Source organism: Chelonia mydas, chromosome 16 (genome assembly GCF_015237465.2).
Source record: "Chelonia mydas isolate rCheMyd1 chromosome 16, rCheMyd1.pri.v2, whole genome shotgun sequence".
Taxonomy (NCBI): Eukaryota; Metazoa; Chordata; order Testudines; family Cheloniidae; genus Chelonia; species Chelonia mydas.
Window position 1 is genome coordinate 13,239,845 of NC_057857.1, and position 26,975 is coordinate 13,266,819.

At 47.6% G+C, this 26,975-nt stretch overlaps 1 protein-coding gene and 1 long non-coding RNA gene across 2 annotated transcripts in view; one reads left to right on the forward strand and one right to left on the reverse strand.

Annotated features, from left to right (window-relative positions):
• PTPA (protein phosphatase 2 phosphatase activator) overlaps nucleotides 1–21,138 on the forward strand; it is a 41,260-nt gene extending 20,122 nt beyond the window's left edge. Inside the window, exons 8-10 of the mRNA XM_007061068.4 lie at nucleotides 1,450–1,550; nucleotides 8,831–8,938; nucleotides 18,012–21,138. Coding sequence (XP_007061130.2) covers nucleotides 1,450–1,550; nucleotides 8,831–8,938; nucleotides 18,012–18,086 — 284 coding nt within the window. The 3' untranslated portion in view covers nucleotides 18,087–21,138. The remainder of the gene's footprint in view (nucleotides 1–1,449; nucleotides 1,551–8,830; nucleotides 8,939–18,011) is intronic.
• A 655-nt stretch (nucleotides 21,139–21,793) lies between these two features.
• On the reverse strand, nucleotides 21,794–26,339 carry LOC122463115. Its single transcript, XR_006286145.1, has 2 exons — nucleotides 26,203–26,339; nucleotides 21,794–21,896 (listed from the first exon to the last, which is right to left on the reverse strand). It is a non-coding gene; the product is annotated as an uncharacterized LOC122463115 (long non-coding RNA).
• Nucleotides 26,340–26,975: the final 636 nt, after the last annotated feature.

Consider the following 26,975-nt stretch of genomic DNA (forward strand, 5'->3'; position numbering starts at 1 on the left):
GTCAGATGCCAAATGCCAGAGCCAAGGGTCAAGCTGGAGTCAGGGTCAGAAGTTAGAGGCTGGGTTCGGAACCAGGATTGGTCACTGAGGATTGGCAGTGAGGCACAGGGCAGGAGGAGAGGCCAGGATGAAGCATGGTGGGAACAGGAGTGAAGGCAGGGGTAAGGTAGGAGTCAGGAGCAGAACAGGAACAGGGTTGAGTGCAGGAGGTAGATACAAGCAGACTCCAATGCAGGCACAACAGAAAGCCATCTTGTTACTTGGACAAACTTCTTGTTCCTACTCCTAGCTAAAATTGCATAGTTGGACCTATCGGTACAGCTGGGCCATCTTCCAATCAGAGCTCCTGTCGGTGGGTGCCTTGGCTGGGGTTACAGCCCTAGTACCATCTCCGCCTACCTGGTTTCAGTAGCCACTGGGTGGAGGCCAGGATATGGCAGCTGTCTGGGGACTCCCAGGCCTGGGTTCAAGATCCAGGACATCTCAACTCATCCTATTGACTTGGGTCTAGAGACAAAGTCAGTGAACCTAGTGCATCGCCTTCTTAGAGTTTAGGGTTAGAAATAGGGCCTCTAGCGAGGAAGAATGATCTGAGCCTGATTAACATCCACTAAAATCCACTTCAGTCTCTAGTAAAATAATGGAGCAAACATTAAGAGGAGAGTATCTGTAAATATTTAGGGGATAAAAAGCTGTGACCAATGAAGTCATAGGTTTATAAGGAGCAAATGTTACATTTTTGAATTTCAAAATCAGTGGGGGAAAGGAATGGAGTAGTTGTAATATAACTTAATTTTGGTAATGTGTGTCTCATGAAATCTCGTAACTTATGTTGTCTTTGCTGGTAACCACACAGAATGGATGGAAAACTGGCTGGCTGCATGGGCATATACAAAAGCCAAAAAGAGATCTGAGGGAATACTTTAGAAATCAATGTTCGCTTGTTTACCAGACAGATGTAGACAAACAGAGAAGAGCCTTGGAGGAGAGCAACCAACCTGGTTAATAGGTTGATGAAAGATTAAAAGGACTAAATGTATGTAGCTTTGTAGTTGAGGGCCATGGGCTCCTCAACCTATCAGTATTTTAATGGTACAAACATCAAGGAGGGGAGATAGATGACATAGGGTGGCACAATGAAAGGATGAAGTGAAGACAGGTCACACATCAGGAAACCTGTGAAAGTGTCTGCCAAGGGAAGTGTGTGAAAGTCCCATCTATAGAGACATTTAAACCTCCACTGGATAAAGCCCTATGCAATGTATGGTTGGTAGGAACCAATCCTTCACTGACGCCTGTGGTAGGTGACCTAGTATGAAACTTCTGTCTCTAACTCACCGGAAGGTATTGAAGTGGATTGTGTCTATAATGAGGGGCTGGAGCAGGAAGAAACCAGGCGGTTTGACATTGGTTGGTATCTGAAGGACAGACATCTGAATTTTTTTTCAGAACACCCAAACCTGGAACCTCGGCACTTTGTTGATGAGAAGGTAGTGAATGAAAATCATAAGGACTACATGTTCCTGGAGTGCATCCTGTTCATTACAGAGGTGAGGGTGGGGATACTTACCCTATCGAGAGACTTCTCAGCTGTATTGGGTTCTCTTGGGTTTGGATTATTGGGTGCCTGCTGTGGCTTTCTCCTCCTCCTTTTGTGTTTTTGTTCATTTTTGTGGAACATTTGGCTGAGCCTTTGTACAAGCCCCTGACTCTCCTCTTGAATGAGTTCGGTGGGGATGTTGAGAGTGAATGTGATGAAGCTGCATGGGAGGTGGATCTGGGTGATTTAGTGGGGTTTGCCATGGGCGGTAAATAAAGCAGTTTTTGGATAAGGTAAGGTGTATGTGATTTCAGAACATGTGTGCTAGAAGGGTTGAGGTGGTGGTCCTTGTTAAGTCAGGTCCTTGTGACTGGTACTCCAAGCTATACCTCCCTTGGCAATAAGCCTCTTGACAGGGCCCTAGTGCCTCTGAGTCACCTGTGTGTGCTCCTAACCCACCACAGGGCCTGGGTCGCTCCAAATCCCAGCCTGGCCATTGGTTCTCTGCTTATTATTTATACTTATTAAATGGCCATTCTTGTGAGCTAGTGAGGAGAGAGTCCCTGGCTGATAATGTGTCCAGAACCATGTCCGCATTAAAGTGTATCATGGAATCTTGGGATGGGGGAAATAATGCTGGCAAAAGATTTGGGAAAGCCCCTCTATGGTAACATCAGTGTATCTTCACTAGAGGGCGCTGTTTCTAAACAATGGTGCTTACTGCCTCCTGTCTGCAGCCACATGGTGTAAGCGTCTTGTCTGACTAATCTAGGCTGAGAGAAGGTAGGTGAAGTAGTAGCTTTTATTGGATCAACTTCTCTTCGTAGAAAGTCACCAGCTTTTGAGCTTCACAGAAAGCTTCTTCAGATCTGGGGAAGGTAACCAGAGTGTTAGACCTGCTACTCCTGAGGGCATTCTGCGCCAAAAATTTAAAAATTCTGTGCCAAAAAATTTAAAATTCTGCGCACAATATTTAAAAATACTGCAAAATTCTACAAGTTTTATTTGTCAATAAATAAATGAAGAGGCTCCAGCATGGCAGTGGAGAGCATAGGCCACTGGTTGCACGAAGATGGGAGATCACCCTGCAGTCTCCCCACCGCAGGACACAGACTCAGTCGTGAGGTTGCATCTGACTCTGACACAGCACAAGGCCTGGGCCTGCCCCAGAAACACCCTGGGGCCCTGCTTTTCTGTGCCAGGTGCTCCAGGTGTGAGGCAGGCAGGCTCAACCAGGCAGGATCCCAGTGTGGGGTAAGAGGATTCTGTGTGCAGGCCGCTCGGTGGGGGATCTAGGTGTGGGAGGATCTGGATGCACAGAGGCTCGTTGGGGTGGTTCCAGGTACAGGGGCAATGGGACACTGCAGGGGATTCCAGGTGAAGGTGGTTGAGGCTCAGTGGAGGGGTCCGGGTGTGGAGGTCTCAGCAGTGGGGCTTGGTGGGGTGGGGGTCTGGGTTCAGCCAGTTGGGGGACAATGGCGTGGGGGTCTGGATGTGGGGGCTCAGGGTGGTGTAGGGGGGTGGTGCTTGTCAGGGTGGGGGTTTGAGTGCAGGGAGCTTAGTTGGGGGTGGTCTGGAAGCAGGGGTTCTGGGTGCAGGGGGCTCCAGATATAGGGGTTGAGGTTCAGTGGGGTGGGGTTCAGGTATGGAGGGCTGGGGGGGGTTGGGGCATATGGGGTGAGGCTTGGCAGGGGTGTCTGAGTATGGGAGGTCCAGATGCATGGGGTTTGGGCGGATGGGGGAACAACTCTCTGTACGATGACCCCTCCCCATCAGCTGAGGGGTGATGGGGGCAGGAAGCAGGGGAGGATGCTGAGCTTTTCTGCTGCTGGGGGAGGTTTCTGGGGGTAGGCCTGACACTCCTTGCAGGGAAGAGGAAGTCCCGTCCTCTCCTGCCTCCAGCCCAACCACTGATCCTTGGTTCAGGGTAAGAGCCACTTAGTGGGGTGTCTGCAGCCCTGCAATGATTTACTTGTCCGCTGGCTGCTCTGGGTGCCTGAAACAATGTACCTGCGCAACTATGGAGTGGTGCGTGACTGCTCTTGCAGCTTCCCTTTGCTTCCCTATCAGAAAGTCATTTTTCTGCAGGGAAGCAAAGAAATCTGCAGGGGACATGATTTCTGCGCACGCGCAGTGGCGCCAAATTCCCCCAGGAGCAAGGACCTGCAGGAGAGCTCTGTGAAGCTTGAAAGCTTGTATGTTCCACCAACAGAAGTTGGTCGAATAAAAGATATTACCTCAACTACTTTGTTTCTCTAATGTCCTGGGATCAACATGGCTACAATACTGCAAATAGTCTAGGCTGGACATGTATACGGTGCTCATTCCCATGAGGTCTCAGTGGGGAGAGCAAAGACTGTGCACTCTATTCCTGTTAGCAATCACTTTTCTGGCAACCTGCTAGAAATAGAGGCTGACACAATTTTTATGCATGCAATGACACTCTTTTCTTGCTATTCTATGCCTCTGTGCCCCCTTCTTCTCTATCTCCTCTTGCTAAATTAGTGATCAAACAGACAGGTTCACATGATATGACACCCACCCCACTATAATCAACAGTATAGTGAATTCTTAAAAGTGGCATGTAGCTCCCTTTGAACCAAATCCCAAGAGGTGCTGGGCCCTTGGAACTCCCAGCAGATGCTGCTGGTGCTTAGCATCTCTTGGAATTTAGCCCTTGATTTTCAGTTTAAAAATAACCTGGTGGAAACCAAATATCATTGAGAACATGCTAATGTATAATGCCAAAGAAAAAAAAATTGGGTGGGGGGGGGGTGAGAATCTATTTGTGCTTCCTGCTCAGTGAAAGCTGAAGCCAAGATGCTGTAAGGTTTATTGTTTACAGTGTTGTTATAGCTGTGTTGGTCCTAGAATATTAGAGAGACAAGGTGGGTGAGGCAATATCTTTCATTGGAGCAGCTTCTTTTGGTGAAAGAGACAAGCTTTTGAGCTCATACAGAGGTCTTCTTCAGGACTTCAGGAGCTCTGTGTAACCTTGAAAGTTTGTCTTTCTCCAGCAGAAGTTGGTCTAACATAAGATTTATTTTAATTCTGTTATGTGTAACTTGTTCCTGTATTGAGGGTATATTACAAACACGCATCTCTGTGCACAGGTATAGAAAACTATAAGCAAAATACAGATGACACTTGATCGGTTGAAATGGATTTTTAAAACCTCTTTAGTCATTTTATTTTTTTTCCTTGCAAGAATTAGCTTTATGGCTATTGTTAAATAAATAAATATTTCTCTGTCCCACAAATTTAATGGGAGCTGGTAGAATCTGGATTTTTAAATTCACCATATTTAGCTGCTGTAGCGCCACCTAGTGGCATGAAAAGCTGCTCTGGGTTCTTGTTGGGTGAGCAGATAAAGAGTCAGTCAGGACAACCTGAATGATAAAAGATGGGATATTTTTAACCATATTTTCTCATAAATATTGTTTCAAACAGATTTATCTTTTGAAACGTAATTGTTTAGTTTCATGGACAAAGGTTGCTACTGCCACTAGGTGGAGCTAAAACAGCTTTTAATACCAGCTTTCTGTCCATTAAATCAACAAGCTGAACAAACAACAAATATCATGGTAAAATAACAGGAAAAAAGGTTTTAAAACTTACTTTAATGCTTTTTTTTCTTCTAATCCCCTTGATTGAAAGCCTGCTTTCCCTTAATAACATTACATACACACAAAGCAAATGTCACGCTTATAGTCCTAGATTGAGTGCATTTTATAGGTACTGGATCATTCCTTGCTTTTGAACCGTTCAAAAAACAGCAACTACTGTGGTGGTTTTAAAAAAAAAAAAAAAAAAAAGTACAGTATTTTCTCCGAGTTCTCCATTCCTTTGCCTTTATGTGATGTTTCAGTAATATAGATACTGGATTACATTATTTTTATATGTGTATTAAACCTCAAACTGTTAAAGTAATAATAACACAATGTCTGATCTGAATCCACTAAAACTCTTCTTTAGTGTTCTCTGTAATCTATATGAGTATTCCAGCAAATGTTACATAAATTGACTAATTATAAGGTGACTTTTAAAGATAGCTCCTAAATGGCTTTGGTCCCTAAATAGTAGTTCCCTGTGTGTAAGGGGAAGTAGAGTGTTGTATAGGTGTTAGAGCAGGGGACTGAGAGTCAGGAACCGTCGATTTCCCCCTCCCCCCCCCCCCCAGCTCTGTGGCAGAGGGCAAGTAATTTAAAATGATTGCAAGATCTTTTGCGCAGGGTCTGTTTCTTTGTATGTGTTCCTACAGTGCCTAGGACAAGGGAACTCTAAGTGCTGCTGCAATGTAAAGAGTATGAACTGAACAAATCTGTGCCTCAGTTTTCCTGTCTGTAAAATGGAATTAACCCTGATGTGCTGGGTGGGGAAATGTGAGGCTTTATTCATGTTTGTAACAATGTGTGAAATGTGCCACTGCAACGTTGTATCACTACTATTGAATCAGGCCCATAGGACTGGCTCATTCTCTGGTTGTTACTTCCATGTTCAAACAGCAGTGCTTAACAAGAGAGTGGCAAAAAGCAAGTATAAGAACATCACCCCCACCCCTCCTCAACCAAAAAACCCTTCAGAAGAAATAATCTTCCGTTGCATAATCCCCCCCCCCCCGCCCCGATCGCTGGTGAACTGTGATATCTCTGGGTGCTTTGAATGGTGGTGTATGCAGTGTAGTTGGAGTTGTCAGTCCCAGGATATTAGAGGCAAGAGGGGGTGAGGCAATCTATTTATTGGACCAACTTCTGTTGGTGAGAGAGACAAGCTTTTGAGCCACACAGACCTGAAGAAGAGCTGTGTGTGGCTCGAAAGCTTCTCTCTCACCAACAGAAGTTGGTCCAATAAAAGAGATTACCTCACCCACCTTGTCTCTCCAGTGCTGTTAGTTATCTGGTGCCTACAGTATGCAGAGCCCTCTGCAAGAGACAAAGATAAAGCTGGTCCCTTGTTAGATCTCCAGTATAATCTGTGGGACTGCGGTACATATAGGGGAAAAGCCCAAGCATTGTGTGTGTGCTGAACTGTGCAGAGGGCTGAAGCCTGAACAAAACAGGGCTGTGTTCCTTTAAGAGCCAAGGGCAGGCAATGAAGAATTTCAGTTTCAATCTGGCTTCTAAATTTGGAGGTTTGGGAAGGGAGGGCTCAGGTTTCAGCTGGAAGGGAAGGAACTGACAGGAAGGCACTGCACAGAGCCGTCCCCCCCGCCTCCCCCTCCAGTTACTGACAGAGGAACCATTTACAAAAGGCTGATTCTCTTGGGAACAGAGAGGCAGGAACGCAGCGTCTGTGAGTAATTTCCTGCTCAATATGGCTGCTCTGACTCACTACATTCCCCTGGGGTCACTGCGGGACTGCAGCGCTCTTGCTGTCTCTCTCGCTCTCTCCAGCTCGCTTGTTTTCTCTCTCTTCTCCCTTTGTGGCTAAAATGAGCTAATTTTTTTTTCTCCCTCTCTGCCCTCCCTCCCCAGTTTGAAACAATAGCCAAGTCTTCTGCTGGAGCGGACACGGGTTAGGAAGGCCGCGGTCACAGATGCGTCAGGTGCTCCAGGCGCCCAAATCCTGTATGGCTTGAACGTGGGTCTGGCCATCCTAAGCGGCTTTTTCAGAGCTTCCCATCTGCCTTAACTCTTTCAGGCCAGGAGCAAAGCCAAAGGGGTTGATCAGGGCTGTGCCAATCTGAACGAAGGAGGGACTGGAGAACGGAATGAGGCTTGTCGCTGCAATGCATGCCGCAGAATCTTCCATGAAGGGAGAGATGCTTTTAAAAACTGCCTTGCAGTGCATCCCAGGCACATGAGACTTGGGGCATGTCAGCTGGACTGTGCCAAGCCTCGTCAGTATAACCCCCTGACATACACAGTTTTTTTCAGTCATCCACTAGTCATGATGAGATGCCAAATCTTTGTACTTAATAACACACTAGCTCCATTTAATTTTGTGTGTGTTTCATCTTGTATCTGCAAGGAAAACATGTGCGCGCACACACGCAAAATGAAGGGGAGCAGGCACGGTTTAGTGGCTCATCAGTCATTCCCCAGCTCAGAAGAACTGCAAAGAGGAAGCAGAAATTCATCTGCGTTCTCATCGCAGCTGTTCAGAGCAGACAGAACTACAGAACCGTTACCCACAATGCTTCAGCTCTGAGGTCAATGAAGTCTAAATGTTGTCCTCTGAGTGATTTTTTTCTTCTTCTTCTTCTTCTTCCTTGTAAATTGCTGCCACTTTGCCTCTGCAGAAGGACAGCAGTTTCCCTCAAATGGATTGATCAGCTTTTTTACAGCAAGCAGCTTCAAAAGCATAAACACTTTTCCCCGCTTGCTCTGTGTGTGTGTGTGTGTGTGTGTGTGTGTGTGTGTGTAGGGGGGGTTAGTTATTAAAGACCCAGGGTGCTCAAGATCGTCAAAAAGACTCTTATTTCCCCATGATCCTTTTTAGCCTGAGCTTTGGCCTTGTGGTTTATGAAGTCATGAGAATTTCACTCAGTCAGATTGGCTGCATTATTTTTTTCTCCCCGAGGGTCTGTTTATTTGGTGGAGAGTGGCAAACAGTGGGATAATCTAGAGGCAGCTGTCCCTGAGTTTAGCTCCCTCCGCCCCCCAAAATCTATCTCTGGAAAGAAGCTAGCATCAATGATTAAACACTATAGTTAAAAAAATTAATTAAATCCATTGCCCGTTTGCTGCATCTACTGTAAGGTGGAGCCTTGCAGCTTCACCAGCAATATGAAATGCAGGAACTTTAAAGAACCACTAGACCCCCTTGTAGCCCATCTCTGCTCATGGCAGGTGCAGTGTTTGGATCCAAGCGCAAGAGCTGCTGCCAACCTGCGTTGCCCTCTGTATTCATGGTTGGCGGCGGTGGTGGTGGTGGCTGCTGCTGGTTGTTGTTCTGAATGGAGAATGAGTCATTTTCTTGGAAAGCCCAGCAGCCGTGTTGCATGGGGAAGTTTCTGGGTAGAATGGGAGCAGCGCTGAGCTGGACTGTGTTTGCTCTTTAATGAATTCATACAAGGAGAAGAGAAAAATGTGATTAGAATAGAATGTGGGGCAGAAAATGCTTAGTGCTTTTAGGTGGGGGCCTAGGATACCCCCCTCCCTGTTGGTAGTGCTGCTGCAGGAGGGCATGTGGAAGGAAGGAGGTGCGGGCGCAGTGACATGGACGGTGCTTGGGTCACACAGCCCAGCAGGAATGTTTGTTGAAGTGAGCGTGACTGTGAGTCACTGGGCTTGTGCACAAACTTCCCTGTTGGCTCGGCTCCCTTAGCTCTCTTCCTCTGTCTTTTAGATGAAGACTGGCCCTTTCGCTGAGCACTCCAACCAGCTGTGGAACATCAGCGCTGTACCTTCCTGGTCCAAAGTGAACCAGGGTCTCATCCGCATGTACAAGGCAGAGGTGAGTGAAGGGGAGGGGGAGATGAGTGTGGTCTCACTGGATCCGGCACGCAACTCCTGCCTTGCAAATCACAGCAACCTTTCAGATTAGCTCTTCTGTTCTTCTGCTAGTGCATCACTTCCTACACAGCACCTCCTACAAGCTGGGTGTAGGGCACCTCAGAGCTCCTCCAGAGCCAGTAATCATCCACTGACTGTTTGCTCCAAGAGGCTAAGGCTTGCATACTGCACCACTCTCCTACGCTGTTCCCCATAGTGCCCCCTGGTGGGAGAGTCTGGATCTAGAGCCTGTGACAAGCTCCTCCCATACATACACTGATACATATAACATCTCTTCTGAGAGGCTGGTCTGGAGTACCTATGAGCTTCCCCCAAAGCTAACACTCTTACCAAAGCTAACACATCTTTAGATGATGTTTGCCTTCTTCGTCTCTTTGGTCTCTCTCTCTTTCTCTCATGCTAATTATAGGTCTCCAGGTTAAGAGCTGTTGCTTGAAGCAAATGTACTGCTGATCCATACACGGGAATTGCCCAAACTGAACTAGATCAGTTGCCAGCCCCCCTGTGTGGAGACTCCTGAACCAATCTGAGTGTCTGCTCTTGATTGCAGCTTGCCCACATAGTCAGAAACCAAATCAGTTAAATCAGTGCAGCTTTGGTGTGTAGACAAGGCCACAGCCTGCCTTCCCCTCAGGGTATGTCTACACTACCCACTGGATCAATCGATCCAGCGGGGGTTGATTTATCACGTCTAGTCTAGATGCGGTAAATCGACCCCCGAGCGCTGTCCCCTCGACTCCTGTACTCCAGCTCGGCGAGAGGTGCAGGCAGAGTCGACGGGGGAGCGGCAGGAGTCGACTCACCGCGGTGAAGACACCACGGTAGGTCGATCTAAGTACGTCGACTTCAGCTACATTATTCACGTAGCTGAAGTTGCGTAACTTGGATCGATTTCCCCCCCCAGTGTAGACCAGGCCTCAGCCCTGTTGCTCCACTGTAAACCTTGAGCTAGGGGATTGGGCAGCTGTGGCTGTAACGCATCGCTCCTTCCCGCACCCTCCCCACATATACACCTCCTGCGGCACTTGAGGAAGCTGGACAGGAACTTCCACCTATATTGGGCCTCCAGGGGAAGGACGGAAGGGGTGGGGAGCTGTAGGCCGAAGGAACTGTTCTCCTGCTGGGAAGCACATTGGCATGGCTCAGCAACAGGGTTCTAGTCATGGGCCTGTGCAGGGTTAGAAGACCTCGGGATGCCGTGAGCTAGTGCCCGTCCCTTCCTGTGTGGCACTCTGTACAATGTAACTGCCTGGCACTGGAGGCACCATCGCTCCCCAGGTGTAGGTTTTGAAGGGGTTAATATCCTGCTCAGTGCTCTCCGGTCCAAGGCAGGCCATGCCCCTATCACCAGGAGATATGGCAGAGTCTTGACTAAGCAGCACCACTCAGTGCGAGTGCATGAAAGGGTTAACTGTGCCTATCCTCCTCCACTCTCTCCCTTCCCTTTTCCCCTCCCCCTTCCCTTCCTCTGAGCTTCACATCCTGTGTTTAGGTTCCAGCCCACATACCTCTCTAATCTGTGAGGCGTCACTCCCAGGGACCGTGCTGGCTCCTTCCGGCTGCAGCTCAGCTTTCCTCTGAAGAGCTGGGATCGCCAGGCAGTGGGGTAATGCCCCCCCACCGCTCCCCTGCTTCTCTGTCTCCTTCAGCTCAGCAGCTTTGTGCTGCCTCCTGTGTCTAAACCAGAGCTACAGCAAGTGCCAGCACTGCTCCCTGGGCTGGGGCCTCTGCCCTGTAAGAAACCTGAGGCCAAATTCTCTGGGGTGACCCATCCTAGCCTGTGGTTACCACAGCAGAGGATTTGGCTCCAAGAGGACTATTAAAGCACCCCGGGGTTCTCCATCCTACCTGCTGGCTGCTCACCCCTTACCCTGCCTTTGCACCATTTTCCTATACTGCTCTTCCAGTACTACTACTCCAGGCTAGTGCTCTGAGTGCATCCAGTCCTGCCTCTGACACAGACTCCTCTTGGGTTTGCAGGACTGCCAGGGATCTGTCTGCGTCTGTGAAGCACTTTTTGAGACTGGGAAGTGGTCATGGTGTCTGGTCATTTCAAGGGGTGTGTGCTAAATGTATCCCCATCCCCGACATCCTTTGGGGGCTGTGACCAAGACACCAACGTTGTTAATACTAAATCTTACATCTGTGTAGCGCTTTCCTTCCTTCCTTCCTTCCTTCCTTCAGTTACTGACTGAAATGCAAACTACGCACAGGCACCTGGATACCATTCTAGTGGGTATTCTTGAAATGCCTAGAGAGATGCATCCACCTCTGGGGAGAAATGCAGAAGCTTTTAAACTGTGTGCAATATCATGATTAGGACAGGAAGTGAAAAATGCAGAGTACAGTTCAAATTTGCAGGACTTATTTTAACAGGATAATAGGGTTTTGACAAGGACAATCGGGTTAATGCTTCAGTTAAAAAATGCCATTGGCTCTCCAGTAACCACAAGTAGCTAGGATCTCATCTTCTCCAGAAGCCTAGGCCCTCCTAATGCCATGATGGGCCCTTAGCTCGGTGTAGATACAGACTCACCAGCACCATTTCCTGCTAGCTACTTTTGGACGTCTCCCATTCAACTACTGATCCCAGCAGTTCCTGCTCAGTTTGTGAGATCAGACAGGAGCATAGCAGATGATGCTTTTGGCCATAATGGTGTGGAGTGTTTCGGTTTTTTAATTTTTAGTGAGGTTTTTTTTAGTATGGCTGAGCAAATTTTAGCCAAGAACTTCCAAAAGTGATGAGTAATTTTTTAGTTTGGGTGTCCAACTTGAGACACCTTGAGATAGCAGTCAGCCTCCACCCTTTGAAAATCAAGCCCCCTCAAGATGTCTCAAGTTGGGCACCTAAAATCACTCTTGAAAATCTTGGCCCTTAGCTACTGGTCCCTGAAGCAAGTTCATATTTCCCTTTCCCAGCAGCACTGCATTTGCCAACCCTTCCTTCTGCCATCCCTACCTTTCTCTCTCCCTCTCCACACTGCCAATGGTAGCAGACAATACTTGGGTAAATGGAGCTCCTAATTGCTGGCTTGAATCTTCGTTCATCCCCCAGGCAGGCAGCTGCTGTTGACAGAGCTGGGGGGGATTTGCATTCATGTTCTCTCTCACTTGTGCATGCGCGCACTCTCAGGCTCGCTATGATCTGAGCAAGGCCCCTGACTTTTTCTTCCCCCATGGCTTCTTGCTGTTGATTAGATTACATTAACTTAATCTTCAGTATGGAGGCACCAAGCCAGCAATGTTCCAGCTATTAAACAGCTTCTCAGGTATATATCTGCTGTGATTGATGGTGAGAAGCATCCAATGTCATCCAGACACTGAAGTGCTGCCACGTCATCCTATCAGGCAAGTGGAGCCAGCAAGAAGGAAGGGGAAAGGGTCATTCTTTACCAGAGAAGATGGAAATCCATCCACTCAAAACTATTTGATGCCACATAACAATATGGGGCAACTGTCAAGAATAAGATCTAAGGTCCGGATCATTTAGAAGGCAAATTGGTTGCTTCTGTCTCATCTTTGCACCTCTCTGTCTGACTCTTAATGCAGCAAACCTAAAATAGGAATGATTCCCTTGTGATTGGGATCTGTTCTCTGGATCCAAGGATTCTGGGTACAAGGCCTGTGGATGGGCAGTGGGTTGCAAACAAAGTATCTTCTGCCTTTTGTTTTTTGTTTTTTAATGGATGAAGTTTTTGGCTGGAAGCGAGAGGGCCTCTTTTCCATCAAAGGACCGAGAATGGAGCATGGCTCAAGCAGCAGCTGTGGTGTGCTCTCCTGAGCCTACTCTGAATTTCCTGCCCTTTCCCTCTCAGCTGCAGTCAGATGGGGAATACTTTCCATCATGACGAGTCTAGTCCCAATCCCATCTGCAAAGGCTGCAGGAGAAACACTAATCTTGCATCTGCTGGAGGAAGAGAGATATCTCTGCTGAACCCCTGGCCTCACTTTCCAGCAGGATGGTTGGAGGAGTCGTCTCTGCCTCTTGTGGAGCTCCTCAGTTTACCCTGCATGTGTCGAGGCCCAGGGTGCTGGGCCAGAAGTAGCATGTAGTGGCTAAATACCCATGCTTTGCTTTAGTGGTGGAATCTGTTCAGCAGGAACCCAAACCAGCCAAGTTCTACAGCGGCACATCTCCTGTAGAACCTCTGGGGTCCGTGAGGATGCTGGAAGCCACCTCAGCTCCACCCACCAGGGTCTTATTGCTTCAGTTTGCTCTCTCCTTCCTCTGGGTCAGCTTCGCCTACATGTTCTCACTGCTTTCCAGCTCTGCTTCCCTAAAGGCTCCTCTCAGCATTTGCAGGGGCTTCTTCCATAGTTACTATTTCCCCAGCAGGTATTCAGCCCTCCTGCATCCCACCCCTGGTCTCAGAACCTTTCCAACTTGTTTTGGCTTCTGCGCATTGTGAAGAAATTAGATTCTGCTGGAAGCAGCCTGACCTCTGGCCCCTGCTGGAATTCCACAGGCCTGGGGGCCTTCTCAGAAATCCCACTGCTTCCCTGATGACGACAGCACCATGGCAGCTTCCTGCCTCTGGCTGTAAACCCCATCTGTGCTCCGCACTGGGGGAGGGTGGGCTGTCCTCCTGGACATACCGGTTCCTTTCCCCAAGGAGCCAGGCAAATGCTTGCTGGTTTCTGGCTTGCCAGCAATGGGTCCTTCAGCCCAGTTAATGGAGACGAGGGCCCGCCCGCCCACGGAAGAGTGTGCTGGTACAGTGCCAGGCCCCTCGCAGGTACTGACTCCTGCCTCTCTCTCTCAAATACAAAATCAAGACCGCTTTAAAAGAAGTGACTGCAGCAGAAGTGTTTGCCCTCTAGGCAGAAGGGCAGGGAGAACTGGGGCTCTCTGAGGAAGTTTCAGAAGATCCAGATGAACCTCTGGGAAAGGAGTCTGGATTTACATTCTCACATGATGGGATTGTTCTGGTTCTGCTGCAATGTGGTGAGCAGCATTCCTGACTCATCGTCCCAGTCCTCCAGCATAGACAAGGCCTGAGATGGCTGTGCCTGTGATGTGCCAGGGAACCATGGCTGGGACAATGAATGCACAGAGTGGCTGATTCTCTTGCTTATCCTAATGGTTCAGCACATCGTCACAGGAGCGTTGCTTCTGCCAGCACTGTGTGGAGCGTTCACATAACGTGTCTGCTGTCACCAGTCCATTCTGGGATTCCTGAAGGACCTATTCCATAGTGCTTAGCTTCATTGCTGGGAATTAGCTCTTCTGGGAAACTTCCAAATGCAAGGCACTGCAGGGTGCAAGGGAGGTAAGACAGGCTGCAGAACTCATGACTTGCCATCCATGCTAGAAAGAAACAACGTCCAACTGCCTCTGCTCAGCCTCACCTGAGCTAAAGATCGTGTCTCGGGTATTGCAGTCAGCCGGTGTGACTGCTGCTTGTCGGACATTTAGGACAAACGTTCAGCGTGGCCTCAGGGCCTTCCATGCAATGATTGAGTTCGGTGCACCTTTACTTAGAGTCCAAGTGGAATACCCATCCCATGCAACGAGGTCTAAGCCCCGTGCAACCAGTGCTCAGATCTTCATGGCTTCCTCCTTTAAAGTTAGTCAGAGCCCACACTAAAGGGTCTGTGAGACTGTATTTTTTTAATGCGTAAAAATACCCTCCTGCCTCTGTCCAGTTTCCCACACTCAGTTCTCCATTGAACAAGACTTCAGGAGACGAATGCCTACTGGTGCTGAGAGGCAAGAGTAAAGCTCCCTCTTCTAACTAACCAGAGAACGACTAGTGCCATGGCATAAATCTCTTCCATTGAACTCCTGGTGGACAGAGGATCTCCTGTTGGGAGCGGGGGAACCCAAACTAGGAATTTGCTCTGAGCTCCCTGTATGCAGACTGGGGAGCAGGGGGGATGTGGTATCATTCTTCTAAGGGCAGTTCTACACGTAAACGCTGCATCTTCTCCGCTGTAGCGTTTCAGTGAAGATGCTACCTATGCTGACAGGAGGGCTTCTTCCATTGGGATAGGTAATCCACCTCCCCGAGAGGCAGCAATTAGAAGAATTCTACTATTGACTAGCCCTGTATGCTCAGAGTTAGGTCAGCTTAACTACGCTGCTCAGGAGTGTGGATTTTTCCCACCTGTGCATGACGTATTTAAGGCAACAGTGTAGACCAGGCCTTACTCTGCTCACTCTTTCTTTTTTTAAGGTTTTCTTTGCAGCCTTAATAGTGAGAGCTGGCTGCTTCTTCTTTTTCTTTCTTTATGGTATCTACAGCCTGGTCTACATGAGGAGATTAGGTCGGTATAACTACATAGCTCAGAGATGTGAAAAGACCACTTCCCTGAGCGATGCAGTTAAGCAGAGCCAACCCCTTGTGTAGACAGGGCTAATCGATGGGAGAATTCTCCCATCAATTGAGCTGTTGCCTTTTGGGGAGGTGAAGTTACCTTGCCAAGGGGAGAACTCCTCCCTTTAGTGTAGGTAGTATCTTCACTGACACAGACAAGCCCTAACATTTTGGAAAGCAAGTTAGTAGCTTCGGGGAGGTGTTGACATGGCGTATTGGTTGTTTCCATGCCCTGTCTGTATGCCAGTGCAAATGGCTTCCACTGGGTAACCAGGCTGGAGAACATCCTAGAATGACCAGCCTAACCCACATAGACAGGGTCCCCAGGCCCTGCTGTGAAGACAAGAGCCCAACTAAAAATAGCACCAGCAGCAGCTGCCACTGCAGAGTGAAGTGTTCAATCCCAGTGCTGCAGGCGGATTGCTCCTTCTCTCTCTGTCTGAGGGCACTCCTCTCTGCTGCTGCTTCCCGGTCCGTCTGTGGTCTGGAGTGCTGTGGGTGTCTGCTGCCACCCCTGCTGCACTGGGAGAGCGCCTGGCATGCAGTCTGGTTCACATTCACCCCATGAGCATTGTCCTCGCTTGTTGAGAGCGGGTGTTGGTGTGAGGCAGTTGAGGGACCTATTTGCTGGGGCAGAGGGAGCTGGGTGTAGCCCTGCTACACCTCTCACTTCATCTACTGCCCTGTAAACTGTAGAACTCCCCAGGATGTGATGGTGCACATATCCCACTGGGCCACAATGGAGTGAGCCCTTCCCAAGCCTGTGTTCCCTGTGCAGGAATGGATAGCCCTCTTTGTCCTTCTTGAACATCCTTTCCATTTGTTCTACTCCCTCTCTGCAGGGAGCGGCCATTTTAGAATCTAAACGGTGCTGCCCAGTTCTGTTGGCACCCGATCAACTGCATGTGAGCTAGCAAAGGAGAATGCCCTCCAGCTCTGCTCTCTGTCCCAGTTCAGAGTGCGACTGCTCTTTCTGCTGCTGTTGTTGCCAGGCACTGCAGAGACGGATGCACATGCAAATGTGAATCTTGCATGCCCCTCTGGGCTATGACGAGGATCAACTTCATACCCCTCCATAGGAAAGGCCAGGTGCTGAGAGACTGCTACAAAGGCGCCAGGTCAAAGATCCTTTCCTTTGATCCAGCTCGTTCCTCCTGACACTTGGCCTTGCCCATGGAGAAGTATCCAAAATGAATCCTTTTTTTTATAGCGCACAGCTTCACCCGTTCCCACTCTAGGCCGTGCACCCTGCTTTGGATTAAACCCACTGGCTTTTCTTCTGTTCTCTTCAGTTGTGTGGAAGCAGGTCACATTCCTCAGCTCCCATTGTGGCTGTGTATCTGTCTCATTCCCAAGGTTGCAGGAAGCAGTTGTGTGGCCTGAGGTGTGTTGCCTGGTTGGAGAGCCCTACCTCACAGCTAGTTGCTTTGCACACCCTTTTCCCTTCTAGGTGGTCGTCTTTCATTCCTTGGACTCTTTCTCTCCTCCTGCCTTCCCTTGGGTTTGGCCTGACCGCAGCCTGTTCCCTTGGGAAATGCCTCTTGTGAGGTGCACAGGTTGCTTGTATGCTCTGTGTTGGAGCTGCCATCCCTGCTTGTGCAACTGCAAACATGGGACCCTGACAGATGCGTGTGTCGGCTTTGTGGGAGCTCTCCTCTGCTGCTCCTTCTCTTTCAGGAATAGCAGGAGGGAGCAAGCACACTCCTTTACGTGCTGTCCCTGCATGTTCACTGGGGAAGTTGGTACTGTACAGCTGGGTCTCAGAGGAGCAGCATCTCCTTCCCATGGCCATCCCATTAGCAAGTGGCCTGAGTTACATCAGCGTTGACAGAAAAGGTCATATGCTACAAAATACAATTCCAAATGGTACCCAGTGCAACTGAAACCTTATCTAGAGGGCCCAAAGATGAGGTGCCTAAAATGATTAGGGGCATGGAGAACCTACTCTGGGCGAACAGAGTGAAAAGACTTGGTGGTTAGGGGACCGATAAGAGAACACAAAAGAGGTGTATAAAATAATGAATTGGATGGAGAAGGTCAATCGACACTTCTGTGTCTCAAAATAAGGGTGCAGTCGAAAGGCAATGGATCTAAAAGCAAAAGAAAAGGAAATACGGTTTTGGACAATGTATAATCAATGTGGGAAACACATTGTTGCAAAGCATTTGAATCCAAGAGGCCAGAGCTGCCAATCCCAGAGCTGAGGTGGCAAATCTCTTCCCCACATAGATTTCTGTAACTCCCCGTGTGTTGTTTTCCCCTGGATCTTTGTTGTGGCAAGGTGGTGAACTTAAAGGTATTGATAGAGACATGGCTACTGAGGTAAATCGCCCTCCTCTGCTTCCACTGACACTCAGGGCCTGAATGTCCGAAGTTCTAAGCTCTTGAAGTCCAGCTGAAGACAAGGGGTATTATGGGCACTCAGAATCAAGCCCATGGTGTCTCTGGAATGAGCTGAGGGCGAGAGTCATCAAGGTAGCTCTTCCTTGGCAGCCCCTCTGGATTTCAGAGCTGAGCTGCCCTGTCTTTTTGTTGCCCACATGGGTTCCTGAGTCCCAGTCTCAGCCTGGAATTGGGTTAATTCTGGGTGGTTTGTTAAAGGGGAAATGTGCTCTGGTTTTCTCTGCTTCTGGTAGGAGTGATCCCCTGCCTGCAGCATGCTGGTTTTACACCTCTCCTTCTTCTCTGTTCCCACAGTGCCTGGAGAAGTTTCCTGTGATACAGCACTTTAAGTTTGGCAGCCTGCTTCCTATCCAGCCTGTCACATCTTAAAGAGGCCATGGGAGGAGTCGATGCAGTGGAGACAACAGTGCGGCACTCTTCCTCCTCCTTCCTTCCTTCCTTCCTCCTCCTCACCTCTCCAGCCCCACAGCCCATTCATCCCTTTGTATTTACAACTAGAGAAAGTTACAAAGCACTTAGCGACCTTGCAGGGAAGAAGTGACCAAGAGCAGCTGCTCATGCAAGTGCTCCCCACACTGATAGACAGTGACAGAACCAGCGCTGTGCTTCTAGCCTCCAGTGCGTTCAGCCTTACACTGTGCGTGGCTCAACGGGCTGCCGCCTACTGAGCTGGGCGTGAGGGTGGCTTGAAAGGAGTTTTGGTCAGGGATACTTCTAGTATGGCTTTACAAGAAGACCTCTGCTTTGATCCCCTGGAGGAAGGGGGTTGGGAAGGGGCGGAAGGTATGTAGTGGGGGTTGGGCAGTTACAGTTTCACTCTGAGTTTCACTGAAATCTTTTGCTGTCTTGTTTGAGGAACCCAAGGTGTGTAGACCAGGCCTTCGATTCCATTTAAAAAAAAAAAAAAAAAAGCCAGCTCTTGCTATTGTGGATGTGAAGAAAACCTGAAAAAGAGGTCCTGGGGTGTGAACGTGCCTGGGTGTCAGGAGGCCCCAGTGTCTATGCTGCTGCCTTTGCTTGCAAGGGGGTGTTTTTAAAGGGGTAGAGGAAGTGGTAGGAAATCCCTGTGGGTCACATGAATTCAGGGTGCCATCTCTCCCCTAGCCCAGGTAAGAAAATGTTTGTCTTTTTCCTCTTCCAACCCCTATCCCTGGCGAACTTCCTTGAGACTTCCTTTCACACCACCTTGTCCTCTCCAGCTGGGAGCCCCACCCCTGCAAGCCTAGGTCCTAGAATGCTGAGCTGGCTTTGGAGCTGGAGATGGGCTCCGGGGAAGTCTTTGGACACCAGCCGGTTGCATTTATGTGGGAATGGTTCTGCAAAGCCACTGTTTTAGCAGGCTGGGACGGCCCCCTTCTCTACACCCACCTTTTCCTGTGCAGTGCTTAGCAGCCACTAGAATGGGGGCAGCCTTAATGTCCTCACTGTAATTTATCATGGCTGCTTTTGCTTGATTATAAGTTGTTGTGACAGCCCTATAATAAAGGGATTTTTCCCATTAAGTAGCACATCCCTACACACTGTAGACTTCACTGTAGGGAATGGAGCATAGGGCAGGTATATTGGCTTTAAATCTATTATTTAACTGCTGGAAACAAAATGTGTGTCAATGTCCTGGGGCAGCCTTTTGCATTCTTAAAAAAAGTTTTTCACCTCTCTCATTCCCTGCAAGAGCTGCCACCCCACTGGGGCAAACTGTACAATTATTTTTACCAAAACCCCATTAAAGCACCAGACATGCCAAGATGTGCAGGTTGTTTAGAAGGCTTACTCAGCATGCTTAATTCATACAGTGGTTCTAGACTCTCACTTCCAGTGGTTTAGACTTAGGGGCACCTCTGATTAAATGAGGGGCTTAGACATGCCTTTGGTAATTAGCAGTGCTAGAAAAGGAATGGCAGAAAACGGATGGGATGGATTTGAGGTGAAATCTTACATGTTCCCTTGGTTTCTGACAAAGATTCTTTTTAAGTTCTTAGCTTGAGAGGGCAAGTTTACTCCCGCGGTATTATTAAACATTGGTTTGGAGTGTGGCAGGGGTTAGCACCAACTGTGCCCTTGCTAGCCCTGCTACACACTTTTTTGCTTGGCTTTCTTAGCGAATGCAATGCCAATTTTTCTCACGCTGCTGTCATCTGTGGCCAGCCTAACCTTTTCCATCTGAGCCCCTTGATTGCTATTAAATTATTGGAAAAAGTTTATTTTGCTCAAGGAATTGGGTTTTTCACAATTTTCTCTTTGGCTGCATCCCCTGGAATGAGCCTCTTCCTTCTCCAAAGCTTGTGCCCTGCTGCTGGGGAAAGAAGGGATGAGAAATGCATTTAAATTAAGATGCAGTATCTGTTTCTTGGGCTAAAAAGGCAAACCCTTGCCAAGCTGCAGCTGTCCCCTCTATCCTATTGCTTTGGGCCTGAGCTAGTGCAGTGTGGGACAGTTGCAGATGAACTGAATCTGCTGTGGGTTTTTATGTAGTGGCTTTGTCAACTTACATTTTAAATAAAATGTGAAAAAAAGACCCAAAATCCATCCCTGTTAACCAAATCATTAACAGGATGTCTATGTAGAGTTAAATTACAAATAAATCCACTGGGAAAGTGAATTAGGAAGACTTTAACCTGCCAGGACCCCTGAGCATTCTATGTTCTGGTGCTGTAGTTAAAAGGATGCAGTTCAGGGACCAGAGCACAGTGTTCTAGACCGAGGAGACCTGGTTCTCATCTTGCCCTTACTGCCTCATCGCATGACCTTTGGCAAGTCCTACCATGCAGTAAAACAGGTCTAATAATAGCTTCCGGGCAGACTGGGCATGAATTAAGGTGAGATTCTCAAAGTTGTCTAGGAGATTTGGACACCACATTCCCTTTAATTTTAATGGGAGTTCGAACTAAATGAAAGTCGAGACCTCAATGTCTGCAAAGCTCTCTCCGATCCTTGGTGAAAGATGCAATAAGAGTGCAAAATAGAGTACCAAAAGGTACATTCCTTACATTGCATTAGGTTTTAGTGATGCCACCAACCTTTACTGGGGCCAGCATATAACTCTGAACGGGGGACATAAGGAGGAGATAATATGGAGTTATTTATTTATGGACCATCTAAGTCTGCACCCTCATTCTGTTAAGGATTTGGAATCTTAAGCAGCTAGTGTTTGTGTGAATCCTATTGGTCCACCTTTAACTTGCCCTCAATAATCTGGCAATAGGCTGCTTCCATTCCTTGGTCATTACTGTGAGTCCTGTCAGATCTCAACCAACGGCCTGTTTGGGTTTTGTCCCTTTCCCTGAGTGGTTCCACATGCATGCATCACATGACCTGAAACACCACCTGGCTTCCCCCCGGTCTGCAAAGACAATACCTGAGCATCCCACCTCCCCATGTTCTCCGATATTGTGGTTTTAATTAAAAATCTATGTGTTTTGCACCTGGTGATTGTGTTCAACTGTGTTGGAATGGGGTTAGCCATTTGGTGGCTCTGCTTCCAAAGCTAATGGCTGCAGCTTTGACTCTTCTTGGGTGCTTTCATTGATCTCTCACACCAAAAATGAACAGCCCTTGTGTTTAAGGATACACTTGCCTTATCCAGTTCACTAATCAGTCCTTCTCTATTTGCATCATTATTGGATCTTTGTGTAAATTTACTACAGAACATACGCAACCAGCAAGGCATGGAAGCCCATTCCCCTGCAGGCAAATACCTCCTGGGGATTCCAAAACTCTCGTGGGCTGAGACATTTCAATGGTCAGGTTCATTTTGAGGCAGGGCAAGAGCTGAAATGAAGACGTCTCCCTTGTGAGGCTGGCCTGCTGTGGGGTTGTAAAGCATGGCTTTATGGGATGGTTCAGGAGAACAGTTTTGTCTAGGTCCAACCTGAAACCCGTGGCTGGATCTTCTCAACAAGATAAACTGAAGCTTGCAGAAGTTCTAAATAAACTCTAGTGTTCCTGTCAATAGGTTATATCCTTCCCTTCTGTATGGCCTGCCTGGCCTGGGTTTTCATGCTGCTCAGGGTGATAGTGTATCACAGGAAAGGACGGGTCAACTGAGCGTCAGCTGTCACGAATATCTCCATGTTTTCTTTAAAGGTACTTGTATTCGCCTTAAACATCTCCCTGGGAGAATCAGCTGCATTATTGAAAAGAACAGGTACTCTGGGCTTCGACCATCTTTCGGCCAAAATTCTTCAAAAAAAAAAAAAAATTAGGCAGTCAGAATCTCTTACACATCCATTTATCAAGGATTGGGGAATGTTTATATCAATTGCATTTAAACAGTATATTAATAAATCTCTTGCTAAAATCAGAACAAAGTCATTTCCACAAGCTTCCAGCTGTTGTTTATTGCAGTTGCACTCAAAATCCCTAATCAGGGTCAGGGCCCATTTGGGTTAGATCGTGTAGAAATACACAGGCAGACCTGGTCTCTGCCCTGAAGAGTTTGCAGTAGGTGGCCCTGATTCAGCAATGCACTTATGTGCTTAAGACCTTATATAAGGATGGACTTAAGCACATGCTTAAGTGTTTTGCTGAATCTGGGCCTATAAGTAGAGGGACTAGAAAAGGCCATTGATTAGTTGGCATCTTGCTAGGATACCTAGGAAAAACATTAGCGCTCACTCCAAAATTCAAGGTATCCAATTAGGACAAAAGGTAAGCTCTGTATTTTAATATGCAAATGATCCGTGAAAGAGCCCCACTTGGTGCTAGTCATAGCAGCCAACTCCTTCGAAAAGTTAGGAAGTGATAAGGTTACAAATTTAGGCCCCAATCCTGCAAATGCATATCAATGGGACTAGTCACATGGTTAAAGTTAAGAATGTGCATAAGTGGCTACAGGACCAGGGCCTTAATACGTCTACACTACAATAAATAACCCATGGCACCGAGTCTCTGAGCCCAGGTCAATAGACTTGGGCTTGCAGGGCTCAGGCTGCAGGTTCTAAGAATTGCAGTGTAATTCTCCCCCTTCCCGGGGTTTCAGAGCCTGGGCTCCAGCCTGAGTCTGAATGTCTACACTGCAATTTTTAGCCCCACAGCCCAAGCCCTGTGAGCTGGAATCACCTGACCTGGGCTAGCTATGGGTCATTTATTGCAGTGTAGATGTATTAAGGTCCTGATCCTGCAATCACAATGAGGACAAAAGTAAAAACCTAGCTCCCAGCGAGTTTACGAACATAAGAGGTGCCATTCTGGGTCAGACCATCTTGCCCAGGATCCTGTCTCTGACAGTAGCCCATACCAGTAATATTCCCCTCAATGGGAATACTACTATAGGAAGAGTGCTAAATACAGCTACAGAAAACAGACACATTTTACATTCCTAAGAGTCAATGTATCCTGTAATGGCACAGAATTCTCTAGTGTGCTGCTTATAGAAAAAATCCAGCAAGGTTTAAGACATTGGAATATATTCCTCAGATTGACACTGACCGGGTATAAGACACTAAAAGGAACATTCTGCTGAGATCCCTCCTTTTATTTCAAGTGCATTCTGACAGTGTATATTTTAATATTTTTTTTTAAAAAAAGATCCGTTTGTGTAGTACATAGCTTCTTTGAAAAAACACTCCCTGGTGGGCTAGAACTAAACTTCCTGAAAGGCTGTAACACAGGTCATCAGCTCTGTTACACAGGTTGCAGTATGAACCTCGAGCACCAGAGTTTATTCCTTTCCAAATTACAGTCGAGGATTTGACTGTATCTTGCTGATCCATCCACATTTTAATTTCCTCTGAACAGATCTGTCTTGCAGGATGCTGGAAATCCCCAAACCCACTGGAGCTGCAAGACGGGCTGTTTCAGCCTGTAGTTCCAATAAAACGTTAATGTATACTAATAGCAAAGCAAAAAGGATTAGGGAGAAACCTCGGAAGCACTGACTTTTATAATGATCAGGACATCTATGCTGAATAAGAGTTTGGGAGCAAACTGTCAACTATTGCACTTTCATGTCAATGCAGGAAAATAAACCTTTAAAAAAAAACCCCAATCCCCTGCTAATTTTTACTGTTTGGGGCAGGAGAGGAGGAAAGATTATTTCCTGGGGACAGGCCCAACAATTTACCAGCATTGGGGAGGAAGCATTGTCTAGTGGCTAGGGTGCCTGGGACTCAGAAGACCCAGGTTCAAGACCCTGCTCTCCCAAGGACTTTCAGTGTGACCTTGACCAAGTCACTTGGTCTCTCTGAGTATGTCTACACTGCAGCTGGGAGGGAGCCTCCCAGGCTAGGTAGACAGATGTGCCGTGATGGGGTTCATGCTAGCGTGCTAAAAATAGCTGGGTGGACGTTGTGGCACTGGCAGAGGCTCAGGCTTCACTGCCTGCTTTTGGACCAGGGAGCAGGGTTGTGGCCTTCGCTGGTGCAGCAGCGTCCCCACAGCTATGAGCCCGTCTAGCTCCCGTCTGTCTGCCCGGGTTGGGAGGTTCCCTCCCAGCTGCAGTGTAGACGTACCCTCAGTGCCTCATCTGTAACATGGGGATAACCACACTTCTCTACCTCACAGGGGGGTTGTGAGGATAAATACATGAAATGGGGCTACGTAAATACCTAAGACACATCGCAGGAAACCCAGAACGGTGGTGTGAGCATATACTCCTGCAAGTTTGGGTCTCTTGCCTCTTGCTCTGCTCAACTGTACCTGCTCACAAGTTCCATCACCTATTGTAAACTCAAATTTAACCCCAACTGAAGCCAACCTGGTAGCCTTTCACTGTGTGCCGCAGTCTAATGACATCAACCATGACAAGACTCCAAATTGGAGTTAGAGAAAAATGTATATTAACCCTGTCGCATTTCAAATCCTGTTTTTGTCATTCTTCATTTTTGGCCTTTGTTGCACATTTGGGCCATGCAGGATGGAAGGTTCCACTTTTAACCAGCTCCAGGACAATCCACTCACCAATGTTTGATGGTATCAGTAAAAATATCAGAGATTGTCAAAACCAAGTCCCTTTAAAACCATCTCTCTGAGAGATTCTAACCCAATCCCAGCTGGTTGGTGGCTCCATGGTTTACACAGAGACCATGGTGTGTGACCAGGGGAGGGAGAATGCTGAGAGACACCGAATTGTTTGTTGTTTGAAAGCGAGTGTCCCAAAATCCAGGGATTTTCAGCAGAGCCACCGTATAAACCGGAGGTGCTGCATACATCATCAGATGGTTGAGGTGCCAGATATAAACAGAATTTCCATGTACAGGCTCCTTAAACAATGTTAGGCTGAGTTAATCTGACCACAGCTGAATTCCCACCCTTAATTTATATTGTCATTGAGCAGGAGGCGCTCTAATGGCGTATGGGAGAGCATTAGCCATGGCTATTGTAGCCTTTTATTTTATGTAAAGTGAATTTTGTAATGTGGTATTACACCACCGTGGATTTGGCTCTGGTGGCTACAGTTTCAAGCTTAACAGAGTCAAAGTCACCTCTGCTCCTTGCTTTAGAGGTATAGTCTTTAGGAACACATAAAGACCCAGGGTAGTGACCACACAGACAGTCACAAGTACAAGGGCTAGACCAGTGGTTCCCAAACTTGTTCCACCGCTTGCGCCGGGAAAGCCCCTGGCGGGCCAGCCCGATTTATTTACCTGCCGCATCTGCAGGTTCGGACGATTGCGGCTCCCAGTGGCCGCGGTTCACTGCTCCAGGCCAACAGGAGCTGCTGGAAGCGGCACGGGCCGAGGGATGTACTGGAGGCTGCTTCCAGCAGCTCCCATTGGCCTGGAGCAGCGAACCGCAGCCACTGGGAGCCGCGATCGGCCGAACCTGCGGATGCGGCAGGTAAACAAACAGGCCCCGCCCGCCAGGGGCTTTCCCTGCACAAGCGGCAGAACAAGTTTGAGAACCACTGGGCTAGACTGTTTTACAAGTTTTATTAAAGTTACAATTAAAGTTCTGATTACCCAGGCATACAGAAATGTTATACAGACCTGTGCACAAGTTACAAATATAGTTATACTCCCATTCTCAGCAGTGTTAAGGTCTGATAGGTCTCTCATGGCTTGATCATCGGTAGAGGGATGGTTCCTGCTGGAGTCTCCCATAGGGAGCTCAATTTTCCTGTTTGGAGCATCCCCTTTTTATAATGTGGTTCTCTTTATAGCTACATTCTGTGCATGTCCATAAAAGTGTCAACCCTCTTTTCTCTTACTGGTCTGTGTCCCCTGGAAACTTAAGGGACCCCAATATTCTACAGGCTGTGTAAGTTCCTTTTATTCTCATTAGCATCGACGCACACCCTGTAGTCTATGGTTAAGACACATGTTGGAGACAGATGCACCTTTACAGTATTTTTATGATCTAATATTAATCTTCTGCAGTGGTGCTGGAACAATTTTGACAGTGGGGGTGCTGAGAACCATTGAACCAAACTGTAAACCCTGCATATAATGGAAACCACTTCAAGCCGGGGGCTACAGCACCCCCCGCACTCCTAGTTCCAGCACCTATGATTTTCTGAGTAATTTTTCACAGTATTACTACTTGGTACCTCTTTTCCCGTAATCTTAGGACATCAGGTTATTTTCCGGTTACTTATGCCATCGTTTCTTGTCTCCAAGGCCTTAAATAGCAAAGCTAAAGTCTTGCAGGCCTCAGTCTACAGGTTCTTGCATTTCAGCTTGTCTTACTCATGTCTGATACTTGGTTCCTCTAAATACTGATCAGTCTCATACTTTTATAATCCTACAAATAAACTCTAATTAACATACAATGAATATACATAACATATTGATTAATCATAACATCACACAATAAATGGATAATAAACTAAAATCATTGGCTACACTATTAACTTTCTGGCTTGTGGCCCTTTTTATCACTTTCTTGTCTTCCAATTTGTAATTAAACTGAAGATTCACGATCATTACATTACAGCATAACAGAGAATACACCTGCATGGTCCTCTCCAGGGGGAGAAGGAGAGCCCATTGTCGGGACTGGAAGGGTGTCCTACTCTGGGTAACATTTATCCAAGCTCAGGTATTGGAGGAATATTTCATTGGCATATGAGATATCTTCTGCCAGGTGCCTCTACCCTGCCCTTGCAAGGGGGAGAGACTTGATGATCTGACAGGCCTTTCCCATCGTCTGAGCCCTGATCCTATGATTGTTCCCCATGATAGGGTTCCCAGAACTTTGCTATAAGCATTGCCTTCATCCTCAGAGCCCAAACAAATACTTAGGACTCAGCTGATGAGGCAAAGGCCTTCAATAGGAGCAGGATCACCTTGCGTTTCTCTGTTCTGTTAGGTTCCTCCTAGT